This window comes from Gossypium arboreum, chromosome 1 (genome assembly GCF_025698485.1).
Source record: "Gossypium arboreum isolate Shixiya-1 chromosome 1, ASM2569848v2, whole genome shotgun sequence".
In the NCBI taxonomy this organism is placed as follows: Eukaryota; Viridiplantae; Streptophyta; class Magnoliopsida; order Malvales; family Malvaceae; genus Gossypium; species Gossypium arboreum.
The window spans coordinates 121,620,186-121,642,647 of NC_069070.1; the positions used below are offsets into that span (position 1 = coordinate 121,620,186).

The 22,462-nt window shown below is 31.5% G+C and overlaps 3 protein-coding genes across 5 annotated transcripts; 2 read left to right on the plus strand and 1 right to left on the minus strand.

Moving 5' to 3' along the window:
* The first annotated feature begins 432 nt into the window (after nucleotides 1-432).
* LOC108480397 (serine/threonine-protein kinase PBS1-like) lies at nucleotides 433-5,302 on the plus strand. Of its 2 annotated transcripts, none has more exons than XM_017783387.2 (5): nucleotides 433-859; nucleotides 1,237-1,457; nucleotides 2,328-2,517; nucleotides 4,040-4,431; nucleotides 4,546-5,302. In XM_017783387.2, the coding sequence occupies exons 1-5, from the start codon at nucleotides 739-741 to the stop codon at nucleotides 5,026-5,028; spliced, it is 1,407 nt and encodes a 468-aa protein (XP_017638876.1). In that variant the 5' UTR covers nucleotides 433-738; the 3' UTR covers nucleotides 5,029-5,302. The 2 variants fall into 2 exon arrangements, with proteins under 2 accessions (XP_017638876.1, XP_017638877.1); XM_017783388.2 differs by having other exon boundaries at nucleotides 1,237-1,442.
* Nucleotides 5,303-6,848: 1,546 nt separating this feature from the next.
* On the plus strand, nucleotides 6,849-12,560 carry LOC108483354 (serine/threonine-protein kinase PBS1-like). 2 transcript variants are annotated; one of them, XR_008287061.1, is made up of 6 exons: nucleotides 6,860-7,399; nucleotides 7,922-8,127; nucleotides 9,404-9,593; nucleotides 10,572-10,963; nucleotides 11,079-11,746; nucleotides 12,294-12,560. XR_008287061.1 is itself a non-coding variant. In XM_017786706.2 (5 exons), exons 1-5 carry the CDS (start codon nucleotides 7,279-7,281, stop codon nucleotides 11,559-11,561), a joined length of 1,392 nt encoding a protein of 463 aa, XP_017642195.1. In that variant the 5' UTR covers nucleotides 6,849-7,278; the 3' UTR covers nucleotides 11,562-12,067. The 2 variants fall into 2 exon arrangements, 1 of the variants encoding a protein (XP_017642195.1); XM_017786706.2 differs by lacking the exon at nucleotides 12,294-12,560 and having other exon boundaries at nucleotides 6,849-7,399; nucleotides 11,079-12,067.
* Nucleotides 12,561-12,839: 279 nt separating this feature from the next.
* LOC108483355 (bidirectional sugar transporter SWEET15-like) lies at nucleotides 12,840-16,412 on the minus strand. The gene is made up of 6 exons (XM_017786707.2): nucleotides 16,198-16,412; nucleotides 15,507-15,543; nucleotides 15,209-15,419; nucleotides 14,490-14,651; nucleotides 14,271-14,390; nucleotides 12,840-13,453 (listed from the first exon to the last, which is right to left on the minus strand). The coding sequence occupies exons 1-6, from the start codon at nucleotides 16,247-16,249 to the stop codon at nucleotides 13,094-13,096; spliced, it is 942 nt and encodes a 313-aa protein (XP_017642196.1). The 5' UTR covers nucleotides 16,250-16,412; the 3' UTR covers nucleotides 12,840-13,093.
* Between the last annotated feature and the right edge of the window lie 6,050 nt (nucleotides 16,413-22,462).

A 22,462-nucleotide genomic window follows, 5' to 3' on the forward strand; every position in this document is an offset into this window, starting at 1 on the left:
AGAATGTCATGAAGTTTATAAAAATGCAAATTTACCTTTAAGTTTATTAAGATTTAATTATGTGTTTAAATATAATTATAATTATATTTAGCAATATGTGCTTGAGGATCAAATTGAAAAAATTATAAATATAGAGAGTTAAATTTATTTAATTATTTAAAATTAAGACTAAATTGATAGAATATATAAGTATTGTAAATTAAATGTGTTACTGTACTAATTAAAAAAGACCACATCATCACCTCTGTTGACTATTTAACTAAGAGTAATTAAAATAAAAATGATCTACAATGTGAGTGATCAAAATAAAAATGATCTAAACTTATAGTGATTAAATTGAAAATTTTCATAGTTGAGTGACCAAAACCGAAAAATTATAATAGTTAGATGACTAATTATAAAATTTACCCATTTTACGCAGAATATACACTGACCGAAAGACAAAAAAAAAAAAAAAGCCGGCTTCTTCTTCCATTTTGCTTCAAAAATTTCTCTTTACTTTCAAATTTTATTAAAATAAACCCTTCCATCATTTTGAATTACGCGTATTTAATCCTTTATTTTTCAATGATTTGATCGTTTAAAGGAATAGAATCAAGGGTGCCCAACATTTTTAAATATATATTTTGAAAATTTTATATATAAAAATACAGTATTGGGTATGCCAAGTTAACTGTAAATCTGATATAATTTTTAGGATTTTTTTTCTTGGTTCGTTTTGAAATTTTCTTTTAAGGGATGGGTTGTTTTTCTTGTTTCGATTCAAAGGAAGAAGAGAAGTTAAATACTGTAAATGAAACCAATGATCCAAAGCGACCCCAACCTATTGTTTCCTCTAATATTTCCAGATTATCATCAGGTTAGCCTTTTAATTTTATTTAAACTAGAAAATTAATTACCTAATTACCTTATTCATTTGATCTGATCTGGGCTTTTTCTGTTTTTTTTATTATTATTTCAATGTTTAGATGATGATAGTTACATTTTTTTTATTTATCCCCATGAGCCTTTTAGAGATTTAAAGTTGGGTTGTTTTTTTTTAATGGAATTAGGATCCAATGATGATCTTGATTAAATGGAATTAATTCAATATTCATTGATAGATGTCTTGTAATTGGAATTAGATTACTTTAGAATTATAAGCAAGTCCATGTTTTTTTGTTATCAGATTGTTTCTTTGTATGTGAATGATAATTAGATCTTTAAATAGTGTCTATTTCAATGGAGTTTTGGCAGGAGGTGACCGGCTTAGATCGAGGAGTAATGGAGGGTCTAAAAGGGAAATACCAAGTCTTAGGGATGGTCCTGGTGTTCAAATTGCTGCCCAAACTTTTAGTTTCCGTGAACTCGCTGCTGCAACGAAGAATTTCAGGCCGGAATCTTTCTTAGGTGAAGGTGGATTCGGACGTGTTTACAAAGGGCGGCTCGAGAGTACTGGTCAGGTAATTACTGGTCAGGTAATTGTTTATTGCTTTGGCCCTTTTCTTATGCTGCGAAAGGAAGCATGGAAGTGGTATAATGTTTAAAGGTTGAAGGCTCTGTGTCTGGAAAGAAAATCTGTTGTTTATCTAAGATTCGGATGTTTATTAACGTATGTGAAGCATGGTATCAAACGCGTTAAGTAAAAGAATATAGCCTCCCAAGCTGTCTATCTGGTAAAGACGTACATGTGTTTAAAATTTGATCCACATGTTTTAAAATGCATTTCTATCATATTTGAATTGGCATTTAACAACCAAAAAAACAACCAGGTTAATAGAAAAACTTGATTGACTAGATTAAAACGTTTTGAAGTTTGAGGATCAATTTAGAACTGAACCATAGTTTCAGTCACATTTAATTACCGATTATAGTGGCTATATCTGGCTCAATCTCAGTGGAAATCTATTAAAAAGTTATATAATCGAACTTGGATGCAGCTCTTTAATTTGACCAAATGATATGATATCCATTTAGATGATCCGATTAATATTGGAGTATGGTTGATCCTTTGGTCAAATAAAGTATCATTCATCCTGCTTGAGTCTGTCTTGCTGATAAAATGTTGATTTCTGGTATAAATCCTCAACAGGTGTTATCATCACGTAGGTGAGTTGCGGAATGAGTCTGAAAATCCTATTGCTTCTTATAGCACCAGTTTTTGTTATTAGACTTAATGTCTTTGAAAATTATTTTGTTCTGTCGTAACTTGTAACTGAATTGTCATACAAGTGTATGTGAGATTTAAAAGAGAATCTATAAGTTTTCCTTTGAAATTACACAAATTGAAGGTTCTAATAGGACTTCATGTCATTACGTGTCTTAGATATATAGTTTCGCCTTTACAGGTAGTTGCAGTCAAACAGTTGGACAGAAATGGTCTCCAGGGTAACAGGGAATTCCTTGTTGAGGTTCTCATGCTCAGCCTTCTTCATCACCCTAATCTCGTTAACCTGATCGGTTATTGTGCTGATGGAGATCAACGGCTTCTTGTATACGAATTCATGCCCTTGGGATCCTTGGAAGATCATCTTCATGGTAATATTTTGGTGCTCTAATATGATTACTTTCATTAATTTATTTTCTCTAGAGGAACTGGTCCTACATCAAGCTTTAGAGCATGAGAAATCGTTTTGTTTTTTAACACTTTGACGTTATGTGTCATCAACAGTCTGAAAAGGGAGTTATTGAAGTTAGATTTCCTCTTCTTTCTGTGTTAGTTCTATGCCTCTGATATTTTTTCGGACTGTCAAGTAATTTAAATCTGTTTATCTTGGGTTAAAGTACCTATGAGGTCCTTATACTATTAAAAAGAATAAAATAAGTCCAAATCGTAACGGAGTTAACATTTACTGCAAAAAATGTCTTGAAATTTTATTTTTTTTCAATTGCAGTTCAATTTCAAACAAAAGATTTCATTTACAAAACTATAAAAATTTTAAAAATATTAACTCTATTAAACAGTAAATGTTAAATCTATTTCAGTTTGGCCTTACTTGATTCTTTTCAATAGTATATGGACCTCTAAGATACGTACACTGTCTATCTTGCATGGCAGATACATATTTGTGGATTTAAATAAATTTTAATCTGTTTGTCTCACATGGTAGATGCTTAGCTGTGAGGTTTACATATATATACTGATGAAGTTAATATATTTCTATAATTAAAAGCTGCATACCTATTACAAGAATATTTGTGCTTATTATTCTGGTTAAGTAGTTATAATGGTTATTGTGTTTAATTTTTCGCATGATTTTTAGTTCGAGAATTCATGCTAGTAGCTTTAATAAATTGTATATATGATCTAAATATCCATGTCTGTCGATATTTGTTATGTATGAGAGTGACATTTTTGTACTTGGTGTTCAACATGAGCTTAGATGACCTTTGCTCGGCTATTTGACATTGAAGTTAAACTTGTGGTTAAATCGTATCTGATTAAGGCCGAGTTTTGCATTGTGGTTGACATGCAAAATCATGGTTTGCCCTTGAAACCGAGTTTTGAGTAAAAAAGTGGCTTTTCACCATGGTTTTCCAAACAGTTTTCTGACCAGCTACAACGTAAACTAAGCCTAATTATGGTCGGAATCAATATGCTGTATGCATCTGTTTGAGACAGGTGATGTATTGTTAGATGAGTTTTGGTTTAAGTTAATACAAATGGATGCACGCAAGGATTGTGGTGTCATGCCCTTTGACAGGTAAAAATATCATGGAGGGCCATGTACTATGTTTCAGATTGTATTTTACCCCTTCTACTCAAAAAATGGCAAATTAGTCTCTATACATCAGACCAAAGAGTAAACTAGTCCTTTCTATTAAAAATTTCATCCATTTCTACCAATTTACTCCTTGATCAACATATAGGAACTAATTTGCCCTTTTTTGAGTAAAGGGTGCAAAATGCAATCCAACTCCCAGTACAAGGGCCTCCATGGTACTTTTACCCCCTTTGATGTAGTTTGCTTAATTTTTACGAGTTAAAGCATAGAAATTTATATAGCAGGAAGCGATAAACTCGATTGTATAATCTATTCTTTCATTAATCTCTCTGCAGATCTTCCACCCGGTAAGGAACCGTTGGACTGGAACACGAGAATGAAGATAGCAGCCGGTGCAGCTAAGGGTTTGGAGTACCTCCATGATAAAGCAAACCCTCCTGTTATTTACAGGGATTTCAAGTCCTCCAACATATTACTGGAAGAAGGATTTCACCCGAAGTTATCCGATTTTGGGCTCGCGAAACTTGGTCCCGTTGGAGATAAATCGCATGTTTCCACCAGGGTTATGGGCACATATGGTTATTGTGCTCCTGAGTATGCCATGACTGGTCAATTGACGGTGAAATCTGATGTTTATAGTTTCGGGGTTGTCTTCTTAGAGCTAATTACGGGTAGGAAAGCTATTGACAGCTCTCAACCCCATGGTGAACAGAATCTTATAGCATGGGTAACGCATTTGAAATGTTTTTGTAGTTCGATCGCCTAACTATCATGTTGTAGTATTGGCCAAGACTACTTAATAATCGAGGTTCTTTTTTTTCTTTTGGTTTTGTATATACAGGCACGTCCATTGTTCAATAACCGTCGCAAATTGTCAAAATTGGCAGATCCGCTATTGCAAGGACGGTATCCAATGCGAGGTCTCTATCAAGCTCTAGCTGTGGCATCTATGTGTATTCAAGAGGAGGCTGCCACACGTCCTCTTATCGGTGATGTGGTCACTGCTCTCTCGTATTTAGCAAATCAAGCATACGATCCTAATACAACAGGGAATGGCCATAGAGGCTCTGGAGAAACCGATGAAAAAAGATACCGAGACGACAGAGGAGGAAGGGTATCGAAGAACGACGAAGGAGGAGTATCCGGCCGTAAGGGCGATTTAGAAGGGTCTGAGAAAGAGGACTCCCCTAGAGAAACAGCCAGGATGTTGAACAGGGATTTGGATAGGGAACGAGCTGTAGCCGAAGCCAAGATGTGGGGCGAGAATTGGCGAGAGAAAAGACGACAAAGCGCACAAGGTAGTTCCGATGGTTCAAACGGCTAACATCCCGATTTTCTTCCATCAATGTTTATCCAGATTTCTCACTTGAACCAGATGAAAAAAAAAACACATATCCGAGCTCTCTTCGGCTCGTTCTATCCAAAAAGCTCGGCCCGATCGGCCTTGATGCGGAGACAAAGTGCAAGGACTTCGATGCTGACATATTCTTGAACTCCCATTCAGGTCCCTTTATATAAATTATAATGATTGACTACGTTTAAACTTAAAACAAATAGACAATTTTCTTTATCGATCCTTTATATAAATTATAACAAAATTGGTAATTTTGAAATAACATAAATATAATAATCATTTAATTTAAAGCTGTTAAAAGGATTTTATTAGAAAAATAAATTATAATTAACAAACAAAAATATATATATAATAATTATATGTATACTAAACTTGTGCATTTCGATTTCAAGGCATTACGAGTCAGTAAAATGATTATAATATAATACTAAAAATAATTAAAATGTTAATTTCAATTAAAATAAATAAATAATACTAAAATTCTATCACAAACGTATGCATGTGGAAACTACGATTTAGAATATATGGATGCATATATAAATATATTTGAAATTAATAATAATAGGATATATACAATATGATCAGTTTAAATTGTGCAAAAATGAAATATAAATAGGTAAATATTAAGAATATTAAATGCACTCTAATAGTTTATCATAATTTCGTCATTTTTCTTGAATTGATATCAAGTTAACTTATGACATTAACTCAGTTAACGACATTATCAATAAGATTATGACAAAATTAAGATGTGGGCGAAAATAATTAAATAATAAATTTATTAAGAATTCACCTAAAAACTAAATGTTACTTTAGTTGAAATGACGAAGTTGGGAGAATGTTTGGTGTTTTAGGTTTTGCTAAACAACTAAATTAACTTGAAATGGCGAGTACTGTTTGAAATGGTGTCGGATCCCCTGATAATACATAGCCCAATATTTTTTGAGATGAGAGAAACAAGAGAGAGCTTCGATGACATCAAGCTCAGAAGCGAATTAACGGACGACGTTTTCTTCCATTTTGGCTGAGAAGCTATCGCTGTTCTTGCAACTCACCATGAGCTGAAAGACCACATCTGCAACCAAACCGTTCAAAAGAGAAAAAAAGAGGAGGGAATCAAAAAGTGAAAAGAAAACATAAGGTAGTAAAGGAAACAACGAGAATTTTTTTTAAGCCATTAGAGGGAAACGAAAATTTTAACGGTAGTGATTGCAAAATTATTTTAAAGTAAAAAAAAAACTTTTTAGTCTCTTTCAATTTTGATATTGAGCAAATTGGTCCTTCTCAAAAAAATCGGAGCAATTTAATCATTGTCAATTTCAAAAGTGAGCAATTAAAGATAATTAATCACAACATTAATGTTTTTCATCAATTTTACATAAATTTGACTGGTTTAATAACAAATTGAGCTATCATAATTTAAATATTCTATGAATTTAGTCATAATTTAACAAATTTAGCCCGCAGTCCTTTTGTAAATGTGTAAATGTTGAGGCTAAATTTGTTGAATTTTTTAGAATCAAGACTAAATTAACAAAATATGTAAACATTAAGTGCTAAATTTATTATTATACCAATCAAACTTATCCACAATTGACACCTTGATTAGTTGTCCTTAATTGCTCACTTTTAAAATTGATAAGGATTAAATTGTTCTAAGTTTTTTAGAGGGATTAATTTGCTCAAAATTGCAATTGATAGGGACTGGAGAGGCCATTTTACCTTTTTATAATTAGAGTGAGTAAATTGAAGGAAAAATTTAAAGCGACAAAAATAGAACAAGTCCAATTGTAGAATCACCATGGGTGTGATTTACTGTTCATTTTATCCAAGTTTTCCCTCTATATGGTCAAAAGGAAGAGAGTGTGGTGGTAGTTATAAATTTTTTTTAATACATAATATACGGTAACCCAAAGCCGGCTTCTTCTTCTTCTTCTTCTATTTTGCTTCAAAAATTTCTCTTTTACTTTCAAATATATTTGATTAAACCCTTTCATAATTTTTAATTACGTTCATTGAATCCTTTATTTTTCAATGATTTGATCGTTTAAAGGCATAGAATCGAGGGTGCCCAAAATTTTTATAACTTTTTATTTTGAATTTTTGTAAAAAAGAAGAAGAAAGTATTGGGGATGCCAAGTTAACGGTAAATCTGATATAATTTTTAGACTTTTAAGGAAATTTGATTTCTGGGTTCGTTTTGAAATTTTCTTTTAAGGGATGGGTTGTTTTTCTTGTTTCGATTCGAAGGAAGAAGAGAAGTTAAATACTGTAAATGAAAGCAATGATCCAAAGCAAGCCCAACCTACTGTTTCCTCTAATATTTCCAGATTGTCATCAGGTTAGCTTTTAATTAAAAAAAAAGAAAGAAAATTAATTACTTTATTCATTTGATCTGATCTGGGTTTTCTCTGTTTTATTATTATTATTATTTCAATGTTTAGATGATGGTATGCTTGTTTTTTGTTGTAAAATTTTATCATTGTTATTTTTTTATTTAACCCTACGGATGTTTTAGGATTTAAGTTTGGGTGTTTTTTTTAATGTAATTAGGATCTAATGATGATATTGATAAATCGGAATTTATTCAATATCTTAAACTAAAAATAGCTTACTTTAGAATATAATGATGCTTTTTAAAAATTTTTAGAGATTTAAAGTTTGGGTTGTTTTTGTTTTGATGTAATTAGGATCTAATGATGGTATTGATAAATTGGAATTAATTTAATATCTTAAACTAAAATTGGCTTTCTTTAGAATATGATAAGCAAGTCCATATATCTTTTGTTGGTAGATTGTTTCTTTGTATGTGAATGGTACTTTAGATCTTTAAATAGTGTCTGTTTCAATGGAGTTTTGGCAGGAGGGGACCGGCTTAGATCGAGGAGTAATGGAGGGTCCAAAAGGGAACTACCATGTCCCAGGGATGGTCCTGGTGTTCAAATTGCTGCCCATATTTTTAGTTTTCGCGAGCTTGCCGCTGCCACGAAGAATTTCAGGCCGGAGTCTTTCTTAGGTGAAGGTGGATTCGGACATGTTTACAAAGGGCAGCTCGAGAGTACTGGTCAGGTAATTGTTAATTGCTTCAGCCCTTGTTTTGTTCGAGCCTCAAACCGTATTTTATTTGTCTTTATGCCACAAAAGGAAACATGGAAGTTGTATAATATTTAGAGGTTGGAGGCTTTTATCTAAGATTCTAAAATTTATTAACTTAGCACGTGAAGCATTAGTAAAGCCGGAAATATCGTCATTAAGAATGTATTGGCCATATCTGGTTCAATCTTAGTGGAAATCTATTTAAAAGTTAAAATAATCGAACTTGGATACAGTTCTTTAATATGATCTAATGATATCTATCTAGATGATCGATTAATATCGGAGTATAATTGATCCTTTGGTCAAATAAAGTAGCATTCATCCTGCTATTGTCTGTCTTGCTGATAAAATGTTGATTTCTGTTCTAAATCCTCAACAAGTGTGATCCTCACGTAGGTGAGTTGCGAGATGTGTCTGAAAAATCCAATTGCTGTTGCAGCACGAGTTTTTGCTATTAGACTTATGCCTCGTTTGCTTACTAGTGTAATAATATGAGGAAAAAGCTTATTTATTACATATGTATTAGAACAGTTAGACATAAAATAAAGAATAGTTAGTACAAATTTAAATTTGAAAAATAAGTAATAACTTGTAAAAAGTAAGACCCCTTCATAATAAGTGAAAACTTTTTCTTCTCTTTGCTAAAAATAAGTCATGAGAGTGGTTAAATATTACCAATTTAATTAGTTTATTGCTAAAACATATACTAAAACATGTGTAAAAATGATACTCCTACCAAACATTTCATTAAATTCTTAATAGGTGAAATACTATAGTTAGTAAGTATATCTAGGGATGAAGCCAAAAGTTTTATTGAGGGGAGGATTAAGTTACCTATCTTTATAATAGTTAAAATGCAATTTCATCATTGTATTTTCTTATATCTTTATAATTTCTAGGACTAAATAAAAATTTATCATTTTGGGGTCAAACTATAATTTTACCATGTATTAACTTATAAGTTTATAGATTTTGGGGGGCTCTAAAGAATAATTTTCCCATTTTAGGGGGGCCAAGGCCCTTGCCTGCCCCCCTCCCCCCCTCCTTCGCCCCTGAGTATATCTCTGTGATTTGGAGAACAAATTTTCTGTGAAAATTGTTTTGTTCCCTTGTAACCAAATCATCATACATGTGTATACAAGATTTAAAAGATGATCTCTAGGTTTTCTTTTGAAATTGAACGAATTGAAGGTTTTTGTAGGACTTCATGTCATTAAGTGTCTTAGATATATGGTTTTTGCCTTTACAGGTAGTCGCGGTCAAACAGTTGGACAGAAATGGTCTACAGGGTAACAGGGAATTTCTTGTCGAGGTCCTCATGCTAAGCCTTCTTCATCATCCTAATCTCGTAAATCTGATCGGTTATTGTGCCGATGGGGATCAACGGCTTCTTGTATATGAATTCATGCCATTGGGATCCTTGGAAGATCATCTTCATGGTAATATTTTGGTGCTCTAATATGATTACTTTCATTAATTTATTTTCCATAGACAAACTGGTTCTACTGCAAGCTTTAGAGCATTAAAAATCTTATTTTTTTAACACTTTGACGTTACGTGTCACTGACAGTCCCAAAAAGGGAGTTATTTAAGTTCTATTTCCTCTTCTTTCTGTTTGTAGTTCTATGCCTCTGATATTTTTTCGGACTGTCAAGTAATTATAATCTGTTTATCTTTCATGGTAGGTACATATTTGTGGATTTTAATTATTATTTATCTGTTTGTCTCATATGGTAGATGCTTAGCTGTGGGGTTTACATATATATCATATATATACACTGATGATGATGAGGGTACGTAGTTATTGGAATGGTTATTGTGTTTGATTTTTCCATATGATTTGTAGTTCGATAATTCATGCTAGAAGCTTTAATTGAAACGTATAGATGATCTAGATATCCATGCCTATCGATATTTGCTATCTACGAGAGAGTGACATTATTGTACTTCCTGGTGTTCAACGTGAGCTTAGATGACCTTTGCTTTGCTTTTTTACATGTAAATCAAACTTACGGTTAAACCGTATCTGATTAAGGCCGAGTTTTGCATTGTGATTGACCTGCAAAACCCTGGTTTGCACTTAACTGTTGCTATTCCAGACAGGCTCAACATTTTCAGCCTAAAACCGAGTTTTCTGTAAAAAAAAGGTGGCTTTTCACCTTGGTTTTCCAACCAACTACAACGTAAACTAAGCCTAATTATGGTTGGAATCAATATGCTTTATGTATCTGTTTGAGACAGGTGATGTATTGTTGGATGAGTTTTGGTTTAAGTTAATACAGATGGATGCACACAAGGATTGTGGTGTTATGCCCTTCAATGTATTTTGCTTGTTTTGTGCTGTTAAAATACAGAAATTAAAATAGCAGGAAGCGGTAAACTCGATTACAGTATGATCTTTGTTAATCTCTTTGCAGATCTTCCACCTGGTAAGGAGCCGTTGGACTGGAACACGAGAATGAAGATAGCAGCCGGTGCAGCCAAGGGTTTGGAGTACCTCCATGATAAAGCAAACCCTCCTGTTATTTACAGGGACTTCAAATCCTCCAACATATTACTGGATGAAGGATTTCACCCAAAGTTATCCGATTTTGGGCTTGCGAAACTTGGTCCTGTTGGAGATAAATCGCATGTTTCCACCAGGGTTATGGGCACATATGGTTATTGTGCTCCTGAGTATGCCATGACTGGTCAATTAACAGTGAAATCTGATGTCTATAGTTTTGGGGTTGTCTTCTTAGAGTTAATTACCGGTAGGAAAGCTATCGATAGCACTCGACCTCATGGGGAGCAGAATCTCATAACATGGGTAACACATTCGAAATGTTTTTGTAGTTTGGTTGCCTAACTATCATGTTGTAGTATCGGCTAAGACTACTTAATAATCGAGGTTCTTTTTTTTCTCATGGTTTATGTATATACAGGCACGTCCATTGTTCACTAATCGTCGCAAATTGTCGAAATTGGCGGATCCATTATTGCAAGGACGGTTTCCAATGCGAGGTCTCTACCAGGCTCTAGCTGTGGCATCTATGTGCATTCAAGAGGAGGCCGTCGCACGTCCTCATATCGGAGATGTGGTCACTGCTCTCTCATATCTGGCAAACCAAGCATATGAACCTAATGCATCAGGGCATGGCCATAGTGGCTCTGGAGAAACCGATGAAAAAAGATATCGAGACGACAGAGGAGGAAGGGTATCAAAGAACGATGAAGGAGGAGTATCAGGCTGTAGGTGGGATTTAGAAGGGTCCGAGAAAGATGACTCCCCTAAAGAATCAGTCAGGATGTTGAACCGGGATTTGGATAGGGAACGAGCCGTAGCTGAAGCGAAGATGTGGGGCGAGAATTGGCGGGAAAAAAGACGACAAAGCGCACAAGGTAGTTCCGATGGTTCAAATGGCTAACATCCCGACTTTCTTTCATCAGTGTTTATCCAGTTTTCTCACTCAAACCGGATGAAAAAAAAAAAAAAACACATTTCCAAGCACTCTTCTGCTCGTTCTAACCGAAAAGCTCGGCCCGATTGGCCTCGAAGCGGAGACAAAATGCAAGGACTTTGATGCTGACTTGTTCTTAACTTCCCATTCAGGTTCTTTTCTCTTTTCTTCACTTTAAAATCCTTTCATTGAATGACGATGATGATGATGATGATGTGTACATTATCATGGTGGTGATAAAAATTTTGATAGTAAAAAAAGACAGTATGGGTCAAATTCTATCCTTTTGCTCTTTGTAAACTGTAAGGTCCCTATCTGTACGGAACTTTTTCTGTTTTGTCACTTACTGTAATAATATTATTATATGATTATTATGATTATGATGTCAATGACCCCATATTATGTCTTGTTGTGAATGAACAAATGATTCTTAAATTGAACATTCATTAAAGCTCCATTGAGAGCCACCTGGACGTAACTGTAAATGATATAAACTTTTATGGTCCCAATAATGTTAAAAAAGTGGACAAACATTTCCCTGCAATTTCAATAAACTTTGTGGTTATGGCTGATTTGTTTTTTTTTTAAATTTTAGGGTTTAAGGTTAATTTTAAATTCGAGTTATTTTGGGTCCGATTGGTTTGGATTTGAGGCTCGAGTTTAGTACAAATCACAAATAATATATTTATATTTTGATAGGATGGCAAGATTTAAGTTCACAATAATTTGAGGGAGAACTCATGGGGTTTTAGCATTTGCCGGTATTACCAGTGCCTCATCGGCGAGTTTGGGTCTGGCTTCTTTTTTCAAGTCATTTTGAGATTGAATTATTTTCAAAGACGGGTTTGTATTATTAAGCTTTATGATCAAATTGAATTGGATCAAGTTCTTTATTCAAATTTTTAAGTACTTATTAATTCATTTTGAGTTTGAGCCAATTAAGGTTACACGATTTAATCATTTCAAGATCAGGTCAATTTTGGGTTTGAATTGGACGAATTTAGATTGTTAAATTTTATAATCAAATCAAATTAGATCGAGTTTTGGTTCAAGTTTTCAAATACAAGTCAAAATTGATAGGTTTATAAATACATAATACTTGTTGACCTTTTGATTTTGAGTCACTTAGAGTTCAACTTCAGGGTTACTTGTCAATATTATTTCGAGTTTTAATCATTTTAGGATTGGATCAATTTTGGGTTTGAATTAAATAAATTAATATTATCAAAATCGAAGTGCATCGAATTTTAATTTAAAATTTCAAAGTCCGGGTCAGAATTGAACAGAAACCGAAGAAAGACATTTCATCTTTCTCTATTCCAAAAAACAGTAATACATATATACACATACTAAACATAATAAAAAACATGGTGACAAACTGAAAAATAAACACCTCACAAACACAATCATTAGGAATGGGGGACCAAACCCAATCATGCAGGGGGTGCTAAACTGCAAATAAACCCAAAAAAAAAACATAACCCAATCATGTTTTTTTTTTAAACGGGAGATTCATCCAAGTGGAGTTCACTAGAAAGTTCCAAACTTTTTTGGTGGCTGCTGCTACCATCATCATCATCATCATCATCATCATCATCATCAACATCAATTGTGTGGTCATTTTCATTGCCATCACCTTGGTTTGTAGTATTCTGATTAGGGTTTTTAATAGTAACAATATCAATAGGATGAACCTCAGAGGAACCTAATTTGCTTAGGACAGAAATGGTGGTGGTGGTGGTGGTTTGTTCTTCTGGTACCTTCTTGTCTTCAACATTGATAACCTTGTCGGTGTTTCTGTATATGGCATATAATATCATTTGGAACATCCCTAAGATGAAGCCTACAACATTAGGGACCTGTGAAATTGACAGAAATTAATATATTATTTAGTGGCTCAAATTGAAACATATAAAATAATAAAATGTTAGTGTCCCACGTCAAGGAAATGGTTTAATTGCAGATTGAGCCTTAAGCTCAGCTGGACGTTGTTGTTGCATCAACAAGGAGGATGTAGGTTTAAGCATGTTTAATCCTTTTTGCCCTCCAATTTAACGATAAGGATATGGGTAGTAGGAATTGTATAAAACCAATAAAAGGTTTAATTTTGTCTCAAATCCCTATACTCTTCAATCTTTTTAAAATTTCAAGAATTTTGTCTTTTCTATTTGTCTAAATTGAAAATTGAATTTTGATTCATAACACTATTAATGAACTGAATATCTGGTATTTTGATATTCAAATATTTGAGTTTAAAAATATTAAGGTGTAATTGATAACACATAGGGACGAGGTTGGCAACTTTGTGTTAGGGATCGAGATAAAATTATAAAACTTTGAGGGGTTAGACTAAAAATTTTTATTTTAAAAGAGCTTAAATAGGAGGGGCCAAAACAATAATTATTTCCGTTTATCCAAAGACCTAAAAGGCTTAAATTGAATCATTAATATTTTAAAGGGACTAAAATTGAAATTTTCCTATTTAACCTGGGTCCAAGGCAAAAGACAATCAATTAAACTTTAAATTTTCTTTTCGAAAGAATTAAACTTTAATTTTTAAAACATACAACTAGAGGACTAAATTCTTGTAATTAAAAACAGAGGGACTAAATTTTAAAAATATGAAACACATGGAGATTAAAGAAAAATTAGACCAAAAAGAAAAGAACTTCTTACCGCTACGCAAAGGTCCTTAATAAATACTCCGTAAGCAAACCACATAATTGCACTCAATGTTAGGGCAAACGATAAATTGAAAGGCATGAACTCAACGCTCTTTGTTTTAATAACTCTTGCCTGCAAAAAGAAAAGGGTTAATTCCAAAACAAGTCCTTAATAATTTGAAAAAAAAATTCATCAAAGGGTTTTTGAAAAATCAGTAATTTAAACACTCACCGTGATGTTCAAAGGTGCAGCAAAAACAGATACTGAAATGGCGACGTTAATCCAACCAAGAACTTGGATTCGAATCGAATTTTTCACCAAAAAGTGAGTGACAATGAGAATTAATGAAAATAGTCCCATGTTCATAGCTGCAAAAAGTTTCATGGCCGATATCTGCAAATTTCCCAAAGTTAGAATAAGCCAAAACAAACCATTGAGTTATATACATGTATGGGTTAATTTATCGGGTATCCCCAAACTATGGTTCAGTTTCTAAATAGGTCCTCAAACATCAATGGGTTCTCATTGAGTTCTAAAAGTATTATATCATTGCAGGCCCTTCAGCTATCTTGTTATTAGCTTGGAAAATAAATACGTCAGCTCAAAATCTGGCATGGAACATATTTAAAATATGTGGGTCAAATTATGAATACGTGTGTCCTTATAGCGCGATCTGCTTGGATACGATGTACTAAAAAAATAGCACAATAGGTAAACAAGTTTTTACAATTTGATCCATGTGATTTAACATCTAATTCGACTGCCATGCTAATAGAAAAACCCGATTGGTATAATATTGATACTTTGAGGACTCAATTGAAGTGTTTTGAAGTTTAAGGACCAAATTGAAATTTATGCAATAGTTTGGGGACTTTTTGAAATTAACCATACATATCTGTTTGGGAAAAATCTCGAATTTGAAGGATGGTATATGAAATAAACCCACTCACCCTGCTCTTCCTAGGTGCATAAGCTAAGAACATAGAGATGTATAAAGTCTCCACAATGCATCCAAAGGAGTTGATTGTGATGAGAAGGAAAGCACCCTTTTTAATCAATGCATAATACAACCACAACATGCAGCTGAACAATGCTACTTGGTATGGCAATGATTGGAAACTCTCTGTTGATTTCTTTTTATAAATCCTATAAAAAGTTGACCTGAAACAAAATAGAGGGACTTATTGAGGAATTATTCCTTTTTTTAATTGAGAGATCAGATAAGAAAATTAGAGTGACGATGCTTACAGTGGAGCCAGGAAAACCAGGACTGAGATGATATTACCTGCCATTGATTGAAAAAAAATAAAAATTCATTGGTTATTTAGATTAAAAAAATAAATTAGATCCTGCAAATTGATCATTTCGTTAAAAATTTCATTTATTTTTCCGTTAAAAACTAATTTTTGTAAGTTAGAATAAGTTATATACTGTTTGAATATTTCTTCAATTATATCAATTTTAACTGTAAAATGCATTAATTTATTCTTTAATACGACGTATATAAAAATATAAATAACCCCGTACTACAGGGACCGAGAAAATCTTATGGTAATGCATTCATGCAGATGCATCGTTACTGTTTTCAAAAAATAATGTCGTTGTATAGTGTATATATATATAATATAGTAAAATAATAATAAAATAGTGAAAAGACAGTAAACATTATATTGGTAACCTATATCAACTTGTAAATCTTTTCATAATTACTCGTAATAATAATAAAATACTGAAAAAAAAGGCCAAAAACAGACCTAGTTTGTAAATTAATTATAAAAAAGATGAAACCATAAAAAAAACCCAGGAATAAAAAGCGAAAATCTCAATGAAAGCATGCTTGAAAATCATATATATATATGTATGTATGTATGTATGTATGTATATATACATATATAACCTTCTTCAAGCTTCAGTTTCATAATATATTTGTAGTACTAACCTAAGACACCAAATGCAACAGCCCAAGCATGGTGGTCGATCATTATGGCCATATTCTTTTACTGCAAAAAACGAAAACGAAAACGAGAGCTTTGGGCTTGGTTTTTTAAAGCACCAATGGTGGTGATGGTGGTGGTGACCACGGTGGTTTATGGTGGCAGAGGCGGCGGTGGAACCCTTAGCTGGTTTTGCTGTATTTCTCGTATGGTGTAGGGAGGGTTTGTGTATGTATGTATATATAGGGGAGTGCAAGTAAGAGTGTGGATATTGAACTCTTCATATTTGCATGACAAGTGGAAAAAACATTAGCATGAAACGAAAAAAATCATTTCCTCTTACCATATTGTTTTCTATTACACGTGTCTATTTATTAGCGTGTTTACCCTTCCAATGTATTTGCCTACCCTAGCAGCTTAATCATTCCAAAACTCGAAATACGATATTATTAAGAGGGACAGTTATAAATCTTAAAATGATTAGTTTTTACGAATTTATTAAATCGATATGGAGAATATCTTAATTTTAAAGGTGTAACTGAGCCGAGCTAGAATATTGCCAAGTTCGAGCTTAAACTTGGCTCGAAATTCAGAGTTCGATACTCAGCTTAAGCTCGACCGAACATCTGTTTTTAAGCTCAAGCTCAAATAGAGACATAATCAAGCTACTCAAGTTCGAGTTCGAGCTCGATTAAGCTCGTTTACAAATTTTTGTATTGAGTACGCCTCGATAATTAAGCTCAGTGTTAATAATAAATATTAAGGGTAATATAATTTAATAATATAAAATATGAAAAACTCGATAAAGCTTGTGACGCATTCGAGTCAAGTAGTACTAAGTTCGAATTCGACTCTAGCTAGAGCTCGGCTTTATAATTACCAAATCAACTTTAAATTTTTTTGAGTCGAACTCGAATGTTTTGCGAGTACCGATATGTCATTTATACCCTTAATCCTAGTATTGTGAACATACACTACACCTAACAATTCTGACTAGAACTGAAAATTTTAATTCGAATTCAAACTCGAACTCGATTTGGTAATAAAAAAAAGTTAATAACTTGAACCTATTAATTTGAGCTTGAAATACCCAGAATAAAAAATTACTCGAACAATAACATGAGATGATGCCACCCGAAAATTGACAAACTTAAATGACGAAAATATAAGATAATTTAAATTTAAAATAATTTTACTCAAATTGATCCCAACAAAAAGCAACCCTAAACTTCTAATTTTGAAATTCAAACTTTGGATATGATGGGGAAGAACCTTGAAGCTTATAGGTATTTAGGGTTTTCATATATGAGTAGATTAAAGGTATAATATTGAATATTAAAATACTCGAATTTGATTTAGCTTATAAGTTGAATGAGTTTAAATTCAATTTTTTTCGAATTGAATAAAGCTTCGATAGTGTCGAAGTTAGAGTTAGGCAAGGAATTTATCCTTCTTTGGTTAATTGAGCTCATGAGCAAAAGAAAAATATGTAGTTTTGGCCCCTTCAAGAAAATAATAATAATGCAATTTAATCCTTTTAAACACAAAATTTTAGCCTAGCCTTTCCAAAAATTTAAAATTTTTTCTCAATCCTCTTTAATTAAAGTTTTTGGTCTTGGGTTTCGAGTTCAAATCTTCTAAATGGAGAAAACAATACGAAGAGAACTTTCTCTCTTCATTTAGGGGTTTCGATTCAACTTGACTCCGAATTTAATCGAAATTCAAAATGAATTTCGAATACTGAAAATTCAAACACAAACACACATTCATGGAAATTTTGAATGTAATAAATGAGATCTAACAAGTTGGGGCGACACGAAATCAGCAAGAGAATCTGTAAGAAAAAAATAGACGGCTATGGCGTGTATGTGTAAAGACAAATATCGTTTGCAATTGCATGAGACTCAGGTAATTGGGAGACACAGTAAGATTGATATAATTAAGCCTTAAATGCTATACAAACAAAATGGAATACTCCCGTATAAGTCCTTAATTCATCTTGAAATTTCTTGTTTATATTTCTTTCACGCGTTATAATTACGTTTAAAGTACTGAATATACAAATCACGAGAGTTAAGTGCGATGATAAGGTCTTTTCTACCTTAACCAATGGTCGAGGGTTCGATCCTCGCCCTCAGTATGGAGCTAGCTTTAAAATTTGTGGTCAACATCTACCTCCTTAATGGGTCTACAGAATGCGAAAGATTAATTATTGGGGTCAGTTCAGATACCTTATAATTATGCCGGTTGAGGTTTGGTTTTGGATATATTCTAATTATGCCTTATAATCTGATCTAATTCGCACAAATTATTAACACAATTATTTTTTTTGAACAATCCCATTATATATTCTGATAATATCTGCTCTTTTTGACGTAAAGCCTAGAATTACCCATAACCCCTCTCCAACCCATAAATAGGAGGATAATGTGCTTCAGCGCACTCAAACCCACGTCCTCCTGCACTGACAATAATGCCCATGCCAATCGAGCCAAGACTCAATCGGCTATTAACACAATTGTTGATATAACATCATTTTATGTTATATATTACATACACAAATAATTATATTTATCATATATAAAATTATTTGAAGTATTTATTTCTTTAAATGTGTATCGTCCAATCAAAATGAGAGTTATATTTAAACCATAATCAAAACTTCATATATAATATATTGTACCAAATCTAAATTCATGTACCAAATTATACATTGAAACAAAGTTGGTGTTTACTTTTGTGATTTGTCCTTTACTTTAATGGATGAGATAAAAAGCATTCAAGATGAAATACCTAGGTATTCACAAATAATTGATAACTTATACCAAATGATTAAGTTGATTCACTTTTTACTTTATAAATTAATTATTAAATTAATAAATTAATGGGTGGTTGAATTTGGATTTAGATTTTGGATTATTTTGATTCGTTTTACTGTTTAAAAATAATTTAGATAGGTTTTGACGATAAATTCAATTTGAATATAATTTTTTTTTGAAATCGAGACTTAATTTATTTTGATTTGGCTTATGAGTATCTCTATTTTAATATTTTATATTAGTATCATTGACTCTCTTAATTAAATACATAAATTACATTTTTAGTCCCTCTAATATATCAATAATTCAATTTAATTTTTTCAGTTCTTTGGATAAATAGTATTTTCAGCCTCTCTTAAAAAACTAGTTATTTACTTTAAGTAGTTTTATAACTACAGTTTTAATTTTTTTAATTTTTCAACGTATTTATCGGAGTAAATTTAGTAATTAATTTTTTCATTTTGTAGGTCCATTAAGAGATCGAACCCTTAAGATAGAAGTAACCTTAATCATGATTTTTAAATTTAATCCTCAAAATATCGTAATTTTTTATCTTGATTCCCGAAAATTATATATGTGATTATTCGACAATGTTTTTCTCTTTTTTTTTTAATTAAAAAATCGGCACAAGATTATATTAATATATTAATATTTATTGGTTGATGTGAAAATGAAACAAGATAAAAGGGATAAAAATTACAAAAAAGGGAAAAAAAAAAGAAAAAAAGAGATGAAAAACAAATAAAGATGATGTTATCCTTCTTTTTGCAGCAATCATGTGTGGTTCGGATTTGTGTAAGAATTCCACGTGTCGAGCACAAAGATTGCCAGACAGATATTCTTTATGTAAAATGAATTATCAACAACTTCTTTTTGTTTCTTGGACTTATTCCACCACATGAAATTCTTATAGACGATGAGAAATTTGTAAGAGATTTTTTATTTCAACAATATTCAATTTATATATGATTTTTTTTTACATAATACGTCTATGAAGGATAATGCGTTTTAACGTACTCAAACTCACATTCTCTTATATTGATAATAATACCTACATCAATCGAACTCGATGAAAAAGAATAAATGCAACCAATTTAAGCTATAACAAAAGGATTATCTGCAAACTGATTTCTATATAATTTTAAGAGATTTTTTTTTTTGTGAATTATAATAACAGGGCAAAGCTCGAATAACAAACTTTACTAGCGCTACTCGAACTTAAGCCACATCTAAGATAATAAACACCTTTGACCATCGAGGCTATTACATGATTCTACTAGAAGATAAAAACTTAAACTTTAAAATTTATTTTTATTTAATTATAATACATATTTTATATTTTATATTATTAAAATTATTTATAAAATTTTACAAATATAATGATACGATATTGAAAATTATTAATATAATTATTCTTCTTTTATAATTATTTTTAATTTTTTAATTTGTAAAGTTTTATTAACCTAATTTTTTCTAAATCGATTATTTATCCAAACAAATCAATGCAAATCCTAGTATTTTGAATTTATGAATTCTAAAATGCTAGCATTTTAAAATCTCAAAAATTAAAATTCTTTATTCAAATACACTCTAAATTATTTCGCCGATATTCGTAATATATAATAAAATAAGTGATATATTTTACGAGTAAAGTTAAAAAATTAACATATGTTTTACTACATAGTAATAGAAAATTAATATTTGAAAAAATAACAAATTTTTAACTTGTAAAATTAAATATTTATATTATCGAGGTCGGGGTGAAACTAGGAACCTTTTCAGAGGTTAAGATTGGATTATAATTCTTTTAGAGGTTAAAGTGTAGTTTTAGAATGCGCATTAACTTATGATTTCATCATTTTTCAATGGATTAAATAGAAAAAACTTTATTTTAAGGGGTCAAAGTACAATTTTATCATATAAAATATAAATATATATTATTCAAACCCAATAACTAAAGTCGGTTAAGTAAATTAACCAACCGACCTAAAGTCAATCTAGTTATGTAGATTTTTAAGCTCTAATTGGGTCATATTGGTTTTTGTAGGTTATAGTCGGTTAAATAAAAAATTTGAGCATATTGACTGAAAAAAGCGAATGCTCTTCCCAATTGTCTTCCCTCCTCCTGCCTTAGATTCACCTCGACAAATAAACTACTATTTGATACATTGCTAGTAGAATTCGAATATTATTGCATTTTTTTAATATTTAACTTTTTACTACATCGTAACTAAGACTATCAATGGTGAATTTAATGGAGCATTAAGGGGCTTTGGCCCCAAAATGAAAAATTGTTAGTTAAGTTAATATATGGTAAAATTAAACTTTAACCTCCAAAATAAAAATATTTTTAATTGTTTAGAAATTATGAAATTATAAACTAATCAAGATAAATTATATTTTGACCTCTAAAATTTTTTAATTAAATTTCCGACCCTAAATTTTTTTTTGATATAGTCAAATATATTTAATTTGTCGAAAAGTTTTACAAATATGATTTGCATTATTATAAGTCAAATTATTTGGGGACTCCAATAATGGTATTTGGTTGCTAGCCATCTCTAACTTTCCAGATGCCATAAGTGACAAAATGAAGATTTTGTTTAATGTTTTTAATTTCATCCTTTAATTTAATTAAGCTTTTATTTTTCATGACATCATTCTTTTTGGACTGAAATAATAAATTAATCATTTTATTAGAGGACAACCTTTTTTTTGGGGAAGTGCTTCATCTCATCTTTAAAATCTTTTACCTCCAATTTGATTTGACTTGTAGCTAAGCATCATCGCAAGTTATTTTAAAGTTTCTTTAAAAATAATTAAAAGTTATTTAAAGTTAAACCTACAAAAAAAGAAAAAAAAAATTAAAGGCTAATTTATGTTATTAGTCCTTGTATTATTGTAAGTTGCGGAGGTTGTCTTCATATTTAAATTCGGTCGTTTTTAGCTCTTGTGACCCAGATGTTAGGTGTTAATTTCACTAAGTTAAATTATGTTATTTTTAAAGTTTTATATGGTAAACGTATTATCATGTGTAATATTATGTCAGTTTGCTGATTTTAGTTAATGACTTTAATGATTATCACTTAACGTAGGACTTGAATTTTAAATTTGAAAAATATATGGGCTAAAATGATCAAATTGAAGAACATGGATTGAATCTTCAACTTACATATAGTATGAGACTAATAATAGAATATGATCCAATGGATTTAACTATTACCATTCAGGTCATAACTGAATTTTCAGACCTTGAAAACTATAGGGACTAAAAGAATCAAAATAAAGTACAAAGGACTGAATACTTGACTTATGTATAATACAGGGACTAGTAGCAGAATTTGACCAAAAATAAATAAAGAAGCACTATCGTCATCATTTCCCTAACCAATTCCTTAATGATCATAAAATATATTTTATTTTTTATGGATTAAAAAATAGATTCGCCCTT

Bases quoted from the DNA above. Each gene is read 5' to 3' on its own strand.
- LOC108483355 (XM_017786707.2), bottom strand. From the start codon at position 16,249: ATGGCCATAATGATCGACCACCATGCTTGGGCTGTTGCATTTGGTGTC. The intron at 14,652-15,208 runs GTGAGTGGGTTT...GGAAATTTGCAG, and splicing joins ATGCACCTAGGAAGAGCAGG to ATATCGGCCATGAAACTTTT. The intron at 14,391-14,489 runs GTGAGTGTTTAA...TTCTTTTTGCAG, and splicing joins CTGCACCTTTGAACATCACG to GCAAGAGTTATTAAAACAAA.
- LOC108480397 (XM_017783387.2), top strand. From the start codon at position 739: ATGGGTTGTTTTTCTTGTTTCGATTCAAAGGAAGAAGAGAAGTTAAAT. The intron at 1,458-2,327 runs GTAATTGTTTAT...TCGCCTTTACAG, and splicing joins GTCAGGTAATTACTGGTCAG to GTAGTTGCAGTCAAACAGTT. The intron at 2,518-4,039 runs GTAATATTTTGG...ATCTCTCTGCAG, and splicing joins CTTGGAAGATCATCTTCATG to ATCTTCCACCCGGTAAGGAA.
- LOC108483354 (XM_017786706.2), top strand. From the start codon at position 7,279: ATGGGTTGTTTTTCTTGTTTCGATTCGAAGGAAGAAGAGAAGTTAAAT. The intron at 8,128-9,403 runs GTAATTGTTAAT...TTGCCTTTACAG, and splicing joins AGCTCGAGAGTACTGGTCAG to GTAGTCGCGGTCAAACAGTT. The intron at 9,594-10,571 runs GTAATATTTTGG...ATCTCTTTGCAG, and splicing joins CTTGGAAGATCATCTTCATG to ATCTTCCACCTGGTAAGGAG.